The sequence below is a fragment of the Choloepus didactylus genome, chromosome 4 (genome assembly GCF_015220235.1).
Source record: "Choloepus didactylus isolate mChoDid1 chromosome 4, mChoDid1.pri, whole genome shotgun sequence".
In the NCBI taxonomy this organism is placed as follows: domain Eukaryota; kingdom Metazoa; phylum Chordata; class Mammalia; order Pilosa; family Megalonychidae; genus Choloepus; species Choloepus didactylus.
The window spans coordinates 7,834,085-7,850,453 of NC_051310.1; the positions used below are offsets into that span (position 1 = coordinate 7,834,085).

General features: G+C 35.5%; 1 protein-coding gene across 3 annotated transcripts in view; it reads right to left on the bottom strand.

Annotated features, from left to right (window-relative positions):
* Positions 1–16,369, bottom strand: part of ATG2B (autophagy related 2B) — a 121,943-nt gene that overhangs the window by 24,823 nt on the left and 80,751 nt on the right. For 2 of the 3 annotated variants that reach the window (XM_037831907.1, XM_037831909.1), the window contains exons 23-34: positions 16,199–16,279; positions 14,728–14,834; positions 14,482–14,574; positions 13,866–13,936; positions 13,408–13,484; positions 12,975–13,145; positions 11,244–11,385; positions 5,744–5,946; positions 4,612–4,838; positions 2,887–2,995; positions 1,564–1,758; positions 847–948 (exon numbers count right to left, since the gene is read on the bottom strand). In XM_037831907.1, coding sequence (XP_037687835.1) covers positions 847–948; positions 1,564–1,758; positions 2,887–2,995; positions 4,612–4,838; positions 5,744–5,946; positions 11,244–11,385; positions 12,975–13,145; positions 13,408–13,484; positions 13,866–13,936; positions 14,482–14,574; positions 14,728–14,834; positions 16,199–16,279 — 1,578 coding nt within the window. The remainder of the gene's footprint in view (positions 1–846; positions 949–1,563; positions 1,759–2,886; positions 2,996–4,611; positions 4,839–5,743; positions 5,947–11,243; positions 11,386–12,974; positions 13,146–13,407; positions 13,485–13,865; positions 13,937–14,481; positions 14,575–14,727; positions 14,835–16,198; positions 16,280–16,369) is intronic. The other variant, XM_037831908.1, reaches the window with a different exon arrangement.

The window sequence follows — 16,369 nt, forward strand, 5'->3', positions numbered from 1 at the left end:
GGATATCAAAAGATATTCTCATAATGAGAAAACATATATCTAAAGTACTTCCTGCCAAGTCTGACCCAACTCAAAGCTACAAACGTGAACATAGAGTTATGCTAAACTTCTGTGCTATGCAATACATTTTCTCTGAGTTAGTACCTCTATTTTATTTACAATATAAACATTTAAGTTCATGCCTCAAATGCCTGTTACTTGTTTTTAATGGATTATTCAAGTTTTATTTGAATAACTAATCATTATTTTTCAATCAATGTTATTTATGCAGATGACTACTGCCACTGCACTATGAACACTCTACTCCTAACCCCAGCTCATACCCATATAAGGTAAAACAAGAGAGTTTACTTATTTCAAAGCAGATTTTTTTTTTAAACTCCATTTATGTTCTTCAGCTGTTACACGCTTCAGTTAATAATAATAATAACAATGAACTTTACTGAATCCTCAATGTAAGTGTGTCAGGCACCATGCTAAGTGTTTTACATACACTATTCTCATTTAATCCTCATTTAAAAAAATTTTTAAACACATTATGCTATATATATTAGTATTTCCCCCATTTTATCAATGAGGAAACTGAGGCTTGGAGAAGTTAAGTAACTTACCCAAAAGCCATACAATTAGCAAAAGACCCAGGTCTGACTTCAAACCTGTGCTCTGTACCACTCTTGTGCACTACTGCAGAGCATCACGCTTTCACAGATCGTGAAGAACCTAAGGTTTCTGAGAGAGACGCCAATGCTGTTTTAAACAGCCCTCTGGGTCAAGGCACCAGAAGAGTGGATTTCTTCATGCCTTTCCTCAGTCAATAACCCCATGGCTTATGCTCACAGTACAAACCTGGTCAATGTTGAGGCGAAGGGGCATCAGTGCCACCCGCAGGCAGCACTCCTGTGGTGACCGCCCAGACTCCGGGCGCACGTGCAAGGCTTTAACTGTCAGCTGCCAGACAAGACAAGAGAGAAACAATTTTCTCCAATGATATTATGACCTTGTCCTTATTAAAAGAAAAAAGAAAGAAAAGAAAAAAACCCACTCCTATTCCTACATTAGAAAAAAGAGTAGAATTGTTTGCCCTCTTTCCTTAAAAGCTAAAATCAAATGTTTTTGAGTCACAAACGCTTTTAAAAATCTAATGAAAGATCTGGACTCTATTCTGAGGGGGGAAATGCAAATGGGTCAGGTTGTATTTGTGTCTGCTGAATTCTGAGGCTCATCCAGCGAGCAATATTCTAAAGACAACGTCTATGAAGACCCTCCAAAAGTCCACAACTAGACCTCTCTTTCTGGAATATAATCAGTATGCTAAATATTTTGTGTAGATTACTGTGGACTTCTGTTTTTCTGCAGGTATCAATATACTGGCAATTATGTCACTTAGAAGTGACATGCAAAATAATTTTTAAACAAAAAACTTTAAGCAGCATATTTAAAAGGGATTTCTATACTAACATGAGAAAAAACATCCAGTAATTTTCCCCATTCTAATCCTCTTGCAGTTAGATATAATTCATTTCCAAAATCAGCATAACAAAAAAATGAGGTTTAAAACCTTACCATGTTGGAATGAGCTTTTCTAGGCATTTCTTTGCTGCAATATAGATACAAAAATTTATTCATTTGTGATGTTGCCAGACGGTCTCGAATTTCAAGCTCCTGAACAATAAACACCTGCCGGGAGACTGGGTGTTCTAAGAAGCTGGAATCACACTCAGGCTTGCGTGGGGGGAACACTTCATGCTGAAACTTCACCTTAATAGACAGGACAAGGGACACAGAGCAATCTTTACATTTTATTTAAATTATATTTTCTATTGAAAATACAAAATATGACTCCTTCATTTTCTTTGAATTCTACCTCAGCTTTCAATTCTACTTTCAAACAACTAAACTATATGACATCCCTTGGTTTGTTCGTACATTCATTTACTGAGTTCTGTGAACTTTACCTAACAAGGGTAAGCTTGACTAATATTTTTTATTTGGCCTTGACAAAATACCTTATTCATTTCAAGCAAAACCCTCAGTAGGACTAAGGCATAAAGTTATCATCTTACACATCTAGGAAACTGCTTGAAAAGAAATCCACTGGCACGGTTCAAATTCCAAAAGGGGACACATACACAGTTAAATATATGGAATTGGAAATATTCCCATATTCTTATGCTAAATGCCCTAATATATTACACCTGGCATAATCCTGAACAACTTACATAACTAAATGCACATAATGTGAACAAGTGGTGTGGCCCAACTGGCCTCTAGCTGTTCAGAGAGGACCTAGCACCCTACGTGCTACATGAACACAAGCCATCCGGGACAGATACCCCAAGGTGTGGCTCCCCAAGGGTGGTCTCGCCAACAGCAGCATCAGCCTCACCTGCGGACTTGTTAGAGAAGCAAAGTGTCAGGCCCCACCCCAGAACTGCTGACTCAGAAACTCTGGGGTCAGGCCCAGGAACCTGAGTTTGAACAGGCCCCCCAGTGCGCTATTCAAAGGGATCTCTCCTTTCAAAACGCTGTCATTTCTATCCTTATCAAGACCTGATAATCATCATTACTCCAGGAAGTTCCCTTATGCTCCTTTTCAGTCAATCCCCAGTCTCCAAGAGGCAACCACTGTTCTCACTTTTTCCCAACCACTGCCTGTTTCTGAATTTCATATAAACAGATTCTTTTCTGTAAGGCAGATTTCACTTAGCAAAATGTTTGAGATTCACCCAATAGTCCATTCCTTTTTTTTCACTACTGAGTAGGTTTCCTTGTGTGAATATACTACAGTTTATTGATTCTCCCGATGATGCAAATGTGGGTGCTATCCAGTTTTGGGCTATGATGAATAAAACTGCTATAAACATTAAAAAAAAAAAGCCATCATACCTTGCTTAACTGTATTTCCATTAAAAAGTCATGGTTCCTTCCTTTTCCCCCACATACTGTATTACGTCCATGTCTTGTGGGTGTGTGAGAAGGTGAACTATGGGGACTACTACAAGTGGGAGGGGGGAAGAAAGTTTTGTTAAAAGAATATTCTAAGAAAGCCAATGAATTACATCAGGAAAATTGCAATTAAGAGCAAAAGAGAGAAGATTAAAAAACTATTAAAATGTTGCCATAAATTATATTATCATAAATCAAACCACATTGTCAAAAACTTTACAGAAATCGAAAACATTATTTTATTATTGCCACTACAGTAATCACTTGCTTGCTAAGTATTCAGAACTACAGAAAAACTTAATTATGATCTTGTCCTTGGGTTCCATTACACAGGATAGATTTAGAAATGAGATCTCCTTATGAGTTTCTTTTGTTACCTCAGAAACCCTTTATAGTAAGAGTTCAAGTTCAAGAAATCCTAGTTAATATAGTAAATAAAGTCTGAGGTTTATTTTAAATCACTTTTAAATAAAAAAAGCTGTTAAACTGTTGTGCCAAACATTACCACTTCATGAGGCCTTTTCTGAACCTCTCCACTCCAATAAGGATTCTTGCCACAACTATACCTATTCTATCTAATCCTTTCCTATAATGGACAAATAATTGATTAATTTAACAAATATAGATGCTCATTATTCACAAATTCCATATTTGTGAATTCACTACTTGCTAAAATTCATCTGTACCCCCAAAATCAATACCCGCAGGACTTTCATGATCATTTGCAGACATGCACATAGCAGTGAAAAATGTGAGTCACCCAATGTGCACATTTCTCTGCCTTCTTGTTTCAGCCCTCGTATTGTAAACAAGTGTCCTTTTTAGAGTATATTTAGTACCAAGTTTTCCTCATGTTTGTGCTTTTTGTTGGTGATTTCACTGTTTTAAAATGGCCCCTGAGTGTAGTGCTGAAGTGCTGGCTAGTGCTCCTAAGTGTGAGAAGGCCTTATGGAGAAAATACAAGCGTTAGATAAGCTTTGTTCAAGCTTGAGTCTAGGCCTAGATTCATGCTGTTGGCCTGAGTTCAATGTTAATGAGTCAACCATATACATTAAAAAGTGTCTTCAAACAAAAACGCATAAAACAAGGTTATGTATTGACTGGCTGATGAAAATGTTGTGATCAAAGGCTTGCTGGAACCTAACTCTGTATTTCTCCTAGAAGCAGTGGTTCGGTATACACTAATGGGTGTTTGCGGTGACTTGACAGAACATGACTACTGTGAACAATAAGAATCGACTGTACTTAACGAGCACTGACATGATGCTAGGTAGTCTGCTGGATGCTGGAGATTCAAGAACATGCATGGTCCCTGGCTCGCACTGAAACATCACTTCATTGACCTCATTTGCTCCCATGACTGTCCCTCCCTTTTGAACTGAAGGCAGGAATGTTTCTTATTCCTTTATGTGAATTTCCCTATAACACAATCTCTGGCACATGGTAGATACCCCAAAATTTTGCTGAATGGAAATAACATAAGTCACCATTTTACTAAAAACACAGACAATGCAAATAAGCGCATAAATGGAAAACTTTTAAGAGTAATGTAAATTATAAAAGTTAATACTACTTCATTAATAATGACAATGATAAATTCTATATACTCTTCAATAAAAAGAATACATTGGTCTGCCAATTAAACTTATATAGAAATTAACTTACATATAACTTTTAGCTGGAGAAGTAGGAGGGACTGTACCAAAATCCTTTCCTCCATATAGATGCCAGACAAGAGAGACTTCCTTAACAACGTAACGAATTACAGGAATGGGAAAGTGTAATGGGGCTTTGCTCGTATCTATCTTCTTAACAGGTAGACTAAAATAATTTTCTCTTATCACAATTGCATCATCAACCATTATTTTTACAATTGGTTCTTCTTCTTTTTCCTAAAATAAACAGGAAACACATATTCTCTTATCTCATTAGGAACCACTGTTTAGGATGCATATCTTGGGGAATTTCTTGATTCTACATTTTTTAATAATTTCAATATATAAAAGGATGGTAATTACTGACATTAATCATCACATAAGATACTCTGCTTTATTAACCATGAAATGAACTCTCCTTCCCCTCTATGTAAATCACTCCATAAGGAACTTTTATAGTCTAAAATCTGACTTTTAGTACTTGTTTGACAACAGAAAGGCATAGATTTAGTATACATATATATGCATATATATTTTGTTGTTTAATTTAAAATCAATCCTGCATTCCAAATCAAAACTTGACATACTTTAACATACTGATCAAATAATCATGTTCCTAATAACAGGTTTATCCTGAGTTTGAGTGTTTTGATTTTTTTAATTTAACAAGAAAGTTCACAGAACTTAGTAAATAAATGCAATCACCTGGAAGTCACTACTGGGCAGTCTACAAAAAAAAAACAAAGACAAAAACCAAAAAACAACAACAATAACAACAACAAAAAACAACCATCAGCTTTCACAGAAAACACATCTTCTCTTTCCTAATTCTGGGACTAGCAACTGTGTGAAGCACTTCTTTCTGCCATTTAACTTCACTACCTTGAACAGTTATCTTACCATAGAACACTGACAATTCAACAATCTTTGTGGGATGTTTTGCAAAGAAAAAGTATTTTTCTCTGAGAGATGTGTTATAGAAATAGTAAAGCATAGCAAACATTTACAACGCTCAATAGTAAATTACAAAACAAAGTATTTCTGAGCTATCGAGAGTTGACAAAATCTTAAGAATATTCAGGTACTCTTTGCTCAATTCAATTTGTAACACTATTAAAGCCTCAATGTTATTGATTTATTACCTGAATAGTTGCTTTCGGTGCAAAAAGAATGCAAAAGTCATCGTTTTCGGTGGGCACACCTGTCACTGCATCACTAATCAAGTGGTGCGTGAATGAGGCACAAGTGGGGCCAGGCTCCTGTGACACATTCCCACTCTCATCTGGAAACAGGAAGAGGTCTGAACAACACGGCTCCTGAATTTGAGATTTTTCATCCAAAACACCTATGAAAAGATTTCAGATTTCAATTTTGGCACATTCTGAAACACCAACGTCATGTAACCATGTGTTATCTAACACATTGTTGAGTGCTTTCACCTGTAATATCCCATTTTTTTTTTCCTACAAAAACCCTATGATGAATCTGAGACTTAACAAGAGGTTAATTAACCTACCCAAAAGACTATTAATAAATTTGAAGTCCTCTGAGTAAACAGTAACTGACAGTTTCAAAAAGTTAAGAAACAGTTCTTTCTCAGTTATTTGGAGTTAGAAGAGCTCAAGAATTCAGCAGTAGCTGGTTAATGTTGACTGGGGTTTTGCTTTTGCTGAGATTTCATATGACAATTTTGTGTTGTGACTGGTGGAACTCTTAAAAAAATTTCTTGGACAATGTCACAAAGGGAGGGGAAACTTTTAACTTCCAGCAGTGTACCAAAATGTATGTAAAATCTTTGTGTAGGGGGTGCAGCTAGAGGGTGAGCATGTTTTAGGCAGAGGAGGGCAGTGGTTCCAAGTAATAAAAAGAAGATTACTTCATGGAGCACTGGATACCCTAATGGGATACCTGTTCTGAAGTAGCTTTCTCAGTATGAAGTTCACAACAGATTGCATGTGTACTAAAATCTGTAGTTGAACATTATTTGTATACATTTATATTACATATTAGAGTCACCCATTCAAACCAAACACTGTGATATGGACAGGGAATGCAAAGATGAATAAGATGAGCATCATGGCCTCGAGAGGCTCACATACTAAATGCTTTGTTAAAAATTTTTATTGTGGTAACATATATAAAATGATACTTCCCATTTTAACCACTTTATTTTATTTGTTTACCAGAGAAGGATTGGCTTTTATAAAGGGGATATATTAGGTTACAAATTTACAGTTCTAAGGCCATAAAAGTATCCAAACTAGGGCATCAACAAGAGGATACCTTCACTGAAGAAAGGCCGATGGCATCTGGAACGCCTCTGTCAGCTGGAAAGGCATGTGGCTGGCATCTCCTGGTCCTTTGCTCCTGGGTACTGGTTTCAAAATGGCTTCCTCCAAAATGTCCCTGGGCTTCTGTCTTTCTTAGCTTGTCTCTCTCAGCCTCTGTGCATCCTGGCTTGTTCTCCAAGGAGGTTTCTCTTTAAGCATCTGGGGGTCATTTCTTAGCTTCTCCAGGGCAAACTCTGGGCTTCATCTCTTACTTTAGCATCTCCAAATGTCCTTCTGTCTGCATCTCCCAGCATCTCCAAGCGTCTGGGTCTCTATGGGCTTTTTGCTCTCTGGACTCTGAAGATAGGCTGCCAGCATCCAGGACACCTCTTTCACATGGGAAGGCACATGGCTGATGTCTGCTGGTCCTTCTCTCCCTGGTTTCTTTGCTTTCAGCTTCTGGCTTCAGTGGTTTCCTCTCTGTTTTCTCTAGGTCCTCTCTTAGCTTATCTGGGGCTTTTTTCTAAACTTCTCTGGAGCCATTTTAACCACTTTAATGTGTACCATTTAGTGATATTAATTACATTCACAATATCACACTACCATCATCGCTATCTATTAACAAAACGTTTTCTTCATCACCCCAAACAGAAATTCTGTACCCATGAAGCAATAACTTCCATTTCCTCTCCCAACCCTCAAACTCTGGTAACCTGTAAACTATGTTCTGTCTTTATGTATTTGCTTATTCTAGATATTTCATATAAGTAAAATCATACAATATTTGTTCTTTTGTGTCTGGCTTATTTCACTCAACATGATGTCTTCAAGGTATCAGAACCACATTCCTTTTTATGGCTGAATAGTATTCACGTGTATGGATATGCCACATCTTGTTTATCCATTTCTCTGCTGATGGACACTTGGGTTGCCTTCATCTTTTGGCAATTGTGAATAATGTCTCTATGAACACTGGTGTACAAATGTATGTCTGAATCCCTGTTTTCAATTCTTTGGGCTATATACCTAGAAGCGGGGTTTCCAGGTCATATGGTAATTCTACGTACAGCTTTTTGAGGAACTGCCAAACTGTTTTCCATAGCAGCGCCATTGTTTTACGTCTCCACCAATAATGTACAAGAGTACCTATTTCTTTGCATACTTGCTAACACTCATCATTTTCTGTTTTGTTTTGTTTTGTTTTTCATTACAGCCATCCTAGATGGTGTGAAGTGGGATCTCATTATGGATTTGATTTGCATTTCCCCAATGGCTAATGGTGATGAACAGCTTTTCGCGTGCTTATTGGCCATTTGTGTATCTTCTTCGGAGAAATGTCTATTCCAATTTTTAAACTGGGTTGTTCGTCTTTTTTGTTGTTGAGTTGTAGAATTTCTTTATATATTCTGGATATTAAACTCTTACCAGATACATGATTTCCAAATATTTTCTCCTGTTCTGTAGGTTGTCATTTCATTTTTCTGAGCATTTTTTTTGAAGTACAAAAATTCTTAATTTTGATAAAGTACTATTTATCTATTTTTATCTTTGGTTCTTGGGCTTTTAGTATCACAGTCTAGATTTTATATTCATTTATGGCAGCACCTACGTCTCACTCACCCTTACAAAAATGCCCAGTGCACAGTACAATATATTTTATATTGAAGGTGCTAAGTATTCATTAACTATTTTTTCCCACATAATTAGGTTAGCTGCTAATGTTTAGTACAAATGATGTAACACATGAAGCCAAAAGTTCCCATTTACTTCTTTAGTTCATATTTATCCTCAAGTAGAAAGCAACATTTAATTGCTAAATTTTTGTATTGCCATGAGATAATTTTTAAAAATTAAGACTTCATAACATGTGGTCTGTTAATTTCTGATGGATATAGTAGGAACAAGTTCACAGAAATGTTGCTATATTAGGTAACTTTCTTGGGGTAAAGTAGGAACAGGTTGGAAGTAAAGCAGTTATCTTAGGTTAGTTGTCTTTTTCTTACTCCCTTGTGATGGTCTCTTTGAAATGTTCTTTTATTGTATGTTTTTTTTTTTAATTTTTTTTTTTTCATACAGTTGATTTAAAAAAGAAAAAAAAGTTAAAAAAAAGGAAAAAAATATGTAGTGCCCCCTTGAGGAGCCTGTGGAGAATGCAGGGGTATTGGCCTACCCCACCTCCATGGTTGCTAACATGACCACAGACATAGGGGACTGGTGGTTGGATGGGTTGAGCCCTCTACCATAGGTTTTACCCTTGGGAAGACGGATGCTGTAAAGGAGAGGCTAGGCCTCCCTATAATTGTGCGTAAGAGCCTCCTCCCGAATGCCTCTTTGTTGCTCAGATGTGGCCCTGTCTCTCTAGCTAAGCCAACTTGAAAGGTGAAATCACTGCCCTCCCCCCTACGTGGGATCAGACACCCAGGAGAGTGAATCTCCCTGGCAATGTGGAATATGACTCCCGGGGAGGAATGCAGACCTGGCATTGTGGGAAGGAGAACATCTTCTTGACCAAAAGGGGGATGTGAAAGGAAATGAAATAAGCTTCAGTGGCAGGGAGATTCCAAAAGGAGCCCAGAGGTCACTCTGGTGGGCACTCTTACACACAATTTAGACAACCCTTTTTAGGTTCTAAAGAATTGGGGTAGCTGGTGGTGGATACCTGAAACCATCAAAATACAACCCAGAACCCATGAATCTCGAAGACAATTGCATAAAAATGTAGCTTACAAGGGGTGACAATGGGATTGGGAAAGCCATAAGGACCACACTCCACTTTGTCTAGTTTATGGATGGATGAGTAGAAAAATAGGGGAAGGAAACAAACAAACAAACAGACAAAGGTACCCAGTGTTCTTTTTTACTTCAATTGCTCTTTTTCACTTTAATTATTATTCTTGTTATTTTTGTGTGTGTGCTAATGAAGGTGTCAGGGATTGATTTAGGTGATGAATGTACAACTATGTAATGGTACTGTGAACAATCGAATGTACGATTTGTTTTGTATGACTGCGTGGTATGTGAATCTGTCTCAATAAAATGAAGATTAAAATAAAAAAATAAAAAAATAAAAAAAAATAAAGGGCAAAAAAAAAAAAAGACTTCATAACATAAAAAAACAATTATATTCATCCAGTTAGAATAAAAAGAAAACTCTTTAAGCAGATGCTTCAAAATACTTAAATGCTTACAATTGGCTATCAAGGATCTCAAACATCTAGCTCCTCTCTGATAATCCAACTTCATTGTCTTAATATTTTTCAGTAAGAAGGTGTACCAGTTTGGATATATTATATCCTCCAAAAAGCTATGCTCTCTAATGCAATCTTTCGGGAACAGATTTAGTGATACCTTCTATTAGATTATTTCCATGGATGTGTGGCCCCACCTATTCAGGGGTCTTAATTATTTCATTGGAGTATTCAAGAGAGAAGCTAGGAGCCAACACGGACTCAGATGCTTGCTGACTCTTAGAGATGGTTGGCGATGTGGAAAGAAAGGATGTTCGGAGACGCTAAGCTAAGTGATGAAGCCCAGAGTTTGCCCCAGAGAAGCTAAGAGAGACCCAGAGACATTTTGGAGAATGCCATTTTGAAATGCAACCTGGGAGCAAAGGACTAGCAGATGCCAGCCACGTGCCTTCCTAGCTGACAGAGGTGTTCCAGACACCATTGGCCTTTCTTCAGTAAAGGCATCCTCTTGTTGATGCCTTAGTTTGGACACTTTTATGGCCTTAGAACTCTAAATTTGTAACCAAATAAATCCCATCTATAAAAGTTAATCCATTTCTGGTATTTTGCATAACGGCAGCATTAGCCAACCACAGCAGAAGGGAACCTTTGTTCCAGCAATAAAATGAATTTTGCTGATAGATATTTAACATTCAAGCTTGGCTTTGTGCCCCTGTTGATATTAATACCCTTGCCAAGAATACCTTCTTTCACCCCTCTACATACCTAAATCTTATCCACTTTCTAAAAGTCAACTCATCTCACTAAACTATTCCAACTCTTTCCAAATAGTATTTAGAGCATATACCACATTCTGAAGTGTGTTCTTACAGCATTTATCAATCATTCTAAGTACAAGCCTCAGTCTTGTTTACTGCCAATTTGTTTTACTAAAGCACAAGCTACCAGAAAACATAAGCCTTGTTTTCACTACCTCTATATCTCCCACAACACACTTAACAGTGCTACTTAACTATTAGACATGCAATAAACAAAAGGTGATCAACTAGTAAATATCCATCAAAAAACTCAGACATGCCTTTTCTGAAATAAATTACTTAAAGAAGAATTTATAAGAACTCAGATAATGTAAGCCTCAACCATAACATCAGTGCTCCTACAGAAAAAGTCCTGGTCTGTCTTACCATTAGACTGTGGTTTTATGGATGAAGTCGCTTGCTGTGTGTCAATTTCCTCCATAGCATCACTCATTAAATCTCGTAAAATCTGTTGCTCTGCTTCAGGAAGGACGGGACCACGTGAGGAAGATCGACCGCTGGTATCTACCTACAGCCAAAAAGCCGAAGTAAAACAGGCTGAAGATGTTCTTAAAAACCACACTGCTTACATTTATTTACCCTAGAAATAAATTACATTTTACCAAACCACCTGCAACAGGAACAGATTCATTTTCTATGTTCTTCCCAATGGCTTAAACAATGCCATTTTAAGTTTTCAGCATCATCGTCATCATTATCACCCCAACAACTACTGGTAAACAGAAATAAATGTGTCATCACTTCAAAGCCAGTACAGTGAACTGGGATCCTGAAAAGGCAATATATGCAATACAGTTGGAAAAAACTGGGATAAAGCTTAGGAAGAGAGGTAACTAAATACGTTTGATCTGCAATGACTTCCACCACTTTTGAGGCAACACCACTGTAATTCAGAGCCTCATTCTTGGAATGAATAACAACTAAGGACAGTAGGGAGTATATACAGAAGGGGAAATACAGTAAATGGTGATTCATGGGATTCAACTCCAGCACTGATGCTAAACCATTTTTGTTGGTGAACTGTGGATTCATTAAGTCCAGACCATGCTTCTTAAACATGAGCATGACTCTAAAATAGAAAGACCCAGCTTGAAAGGACTAATTTTAAATAACTTTTAATAAACTGGGGAATTTTTCTTAAAGGAGAATAAACAATAGAGAAGGAGTGTAATAAATCACCTTATCAGTGAGAATATAGCAGGAGCAAGGCATCCTGCACAGAAGTGTAAATAAACAAAGTATAAAATAATCCTGAGCAGAACATAATGCAATGCCAGTCACAGCCTTACTAGAGTACATGACAGAGGTTCCATGAACTAAGGGGAATGAGAATTCTGTTTACAGAAGAGGCCACAAAGAAGAATGAAAACCTGAAAAATACAAGATACTAAACAAACTAGAAAATTTTCAATCCAGAAATGAGAGGGGGCAAAAAGGTGACACTTTGGGCATAAGAAAACTTTGAACTGGGGACCAAATTATCTGAGTTTTCTTGCTGTTTCTGCTACTAATTAGCTGACACTGGATGACAAGTTATCTAAATTCAGTGGGTCTTAACTTACTCATCTGTAAAACTTACTCATCTGTAAAAAGATAATCATCTTAAACCTTTACCTATCACTGTATTGTTACAGAGATCAAAATAGATCATATATGAGAAAGTATACTGGAAACCACATCGTGCTATAGATAACAAATGTGGAAGATACTATTATATAAATAAGTCTTTTGGTAATAATACTAATACCAACCATCTATTGTCTCATAGCATTTTACATACAACTTTCATATGATAAATATTTTATCTTCTTTGAAGACAAAGGAAAATAACTTAAATCTGGGGAAAAAGTATTATTTCATTTAGACAATTGATGCTCTGAAACAAAGAATATTAAACAGTGGAAAGGTTTTCCAAAAAGGCCAATAGAATCACCTTTCCAGACTCCATTTCTCTGAAGGCAAAAAATAGATTAATTTTCAAAGTTTCTTTTTTATCATTTGATTGTCATGAAGACTTCAAAGACTTTACATAAACATGTTGCTCCCGTGGTGGGGGCAGAGAAGGTGAGTTATAATGAATAACTTTGCTGACTGTACCTTTGTTCTTCTTTGAGGGGTTCCAGGCTTCATTTCTGCCTTGTTAGGAGCATGTAGGTCACCATAGCTTGCAATGTACTGAATAAGATTCATTAATGCAGCACAAGAATCTGAGCATGTTCTGATATGAACAACATCACTGGAACAGTGTAACTCAAAATGGGGCTCAGACTGGGTAAGACATAGGAAAAAGAGGATGAAAACATTTTCTAAAAAAATTCTATTTTTTTATTCAGATTCACACTAAAGAAAATATACAGTAATTTGTCTTGCCACAGAAAAAAATGTATTTATAGCTTAATCATTTTTTAAATATTTTATTTTTTCACCAAAATTGGGTAAGTGAAAAATAATTTCACAATAAAATCAATATTTTTAATATACCAAAAAATATGTCTAAAATAAAGATTTCTATTTATTTTTAACAACTTACTTGTTCTCTGTCAGAATCAGACTTCACTGCAGTTATGGTTAGTTCCAAAAGCCCTATATCCATCACACGAACATAGTCTAAAATTTTAAAAGTAATTAATAAAACATCTGAGTAGTATTTTCAACAAATGCTTTACCAACACCTAGTAAAACTAGCATTTCTTTAAAATTCAGTCCTGATAATGCTACAAATATTTATAATGTAATACAAATATAATTCTTCCTACAAAACTCCTATGATTCACTATATTTAAGTTAATAAAAAATGTTTTGCTCATTTTAAATAAATATATTGAATATATATAATTTGATACACCTAACTGATTTTATAAGAACATTACAACTTCAAATTATTTTAATAAGTTCTTACTTGAGTGACATTTTTCCAGAATTAAAATGTTTTAAAACATTCACACAAAAAATAAAACAGCGTTCACCTATTCCAGATTTTACTCTTACCTCTATTCAAATTTACGGTGACAGTATTACACTTGTCAGACAAATGTAAAGCAGCTTCATCCAATATTATTCTGAGAAAAAAAGATAAAAAACACACTCTGAACATATACCACAGGATCATTATACTTAACAGCATCGTTTTCTTTGTGACATGAACATCATCGTTTTCTTTGTGACATGAACATCATCAAAATCACATGGAGCTTCTAATTTAAAATTGTCATCTAATTTCTTTAAAATTCACTGTCTATAAATGCTAGGAATATTTAAATGGTACAAAGAATAAGATCAAATTAATTCTAAATTTTAGGTAGGTTTTTCTTTTTTAATAGATGCTCAGACTCATAAGGTTTAAACTATGAAAGCAAAGTTTATCAGCAGTTTTAAAGGCAAGCTAAAAATCTCAAGAATTTCTTTCTTTCATAAAAATGAAGAAGAGATGAAGAATCACCTGAGAATTAAAAATGAATAGCTTGGATAAGAGGATATGACTATTAGTAAAGGAATGGCAACTTTTAAAAAAAGGTTATGACTTTTAAAAGATGGTTTAGGTAAACATCAGTTAATAGTTTGTGAAACAACTACATTTGGTCTACAATGACATTTACACAGGTACCTGAGAGTAGAAGAAGATTTATCCAATGCAACACTACTAGATACGCTGAATGTTTCAACAGTAAGAAGAGATCGGATTGGCAAATAAAGAGGCCTAATACCAAAAAGAAACAACAGAAGGTCAACCTGACACAATACAAATTCTCTCTAAAAAGCATTTTGAAACTTAACTCTAGTGAATCAAGTATTTTTTTTAAATCTTAGTAGATAAAATAAAATTTTATTCTGTTCCATTTCATGAACTTACCTATAATCAAGTGCACAGCTCCAGAGATGAACATGAAAAGTAGTAAATGAAGTTGGAGGATTATATCCCAAAACAGGTTCATCAGCAATATTCAAGAAATATAAAATCTATAATCACAAAAATACAAAATGCCCTGCTTTAGAAGAAAAAAAAAGTTTTGATATGATATCCTTGATATCAATGTAAAACAAACTAACTCACAGAAAAAAAAACAACCATTAATTGGAAAATCCTAATGCTAAAAGGAAAAAAAACCCCACCATTTTGAAGGAATTCCTTTCAAAAAGTATTTGCAAAACTAGAATTTGAAATGAAGAGGCCCATTCAACAACTGTAATGCTACAGAACCCTTAGAAAATCCTTTCTTATGAAACTAATAACGAAGTATGTTAACATACTTTTACATTATATTGCTTGGAATAATTCCTGAGAAAAGTGAAAACTGCTTAAAACCACCAATCTGGTTCTCTATGAAACCCACTGTGGGGGAAGTTCTTCCTCCTTAATTTTTATCTAGCTCAGTCTGAAAACTAGTCCCTTTCGACATCTATTCTCATATTTCTAATCCAAGCAAGTAAGGTTTAAACTATGAAAATAAAGTTTATCAGCAGTTTTAAAGGCAAGCTAAAAATCTCAAGAATTAATTTCTTTCATAAAAATGAAGAAGAGATGAAGAATCACCTGAGAATTAAAACTGAATAGCTTGGATAAGAGGATATGGCTATTAGTAAAGGAATGGTAACTTTTAAAAAAAGGCTAAATCTCTCCCCTACAGGCAGGTCACTATTCATACTAACCATCTCTCTACTCCTAACACACACACACACACACACACACACCTCCCCATGGTTCCAAAATGCTTCCACGAGAAAAGCATTTTGAAAGCATTCAACTTTTTAAATAATTTATTAATTTATTAATTTCCCAGCACTAAGGAACATGAAAAAGAACCATAGTGCTCTAGTTTTCATTCAAACATAAAGAGTTAATTTCTTACCCAAAGTTTCCTCTGAAAAGTAACAGTGTTTCATTAGCGATACAGAATAATTAAAATGGAAATTAATTACAGAAATTCTTACGAACATTGCAAAACAGTACCATGTTTGGCTTAAGGAATAATACTGAAATGACAATACTCAAAGAACTTCTGCTTAAATGCAATTCAACACATTTCTTCCTCCTCTATGCCAAGACTCTGCAGGTCCTGGGACAGAGTTCCTTCCCTTTGTGACCTAAAGACTCTCTTTGAAATGTTTAGAGACCAAACTTTAAGGTCAAAAATCAATTATAATCTGAGGTGTTAATAATGTTCCATTTCTTAACCTCAGAGGTGGTTGCAAAGGAGTGTTCAGTTCATGATAATTCACTGAGCTGTAGATTTATAATTTGTGAACTTTTCAATATACATGTTATGTTTATATTAATGAAAAAAAAAAAAAAGCAACTGATATATACATAACAGCAATCTTACCTGCTCATGCCAGCTGAGTCCTGAAGGAAGCATTCTGTGCTGGAGAGTGGCTCCTTTCAGTCCTACAGCAATGAGAAATTCCTATACAGAATACCATAAAGAATTACATTTACCACCTACATAATCCTATAATTTGAAATATTTTCTAAGAAAATAGTTGTGTTCCCTTTT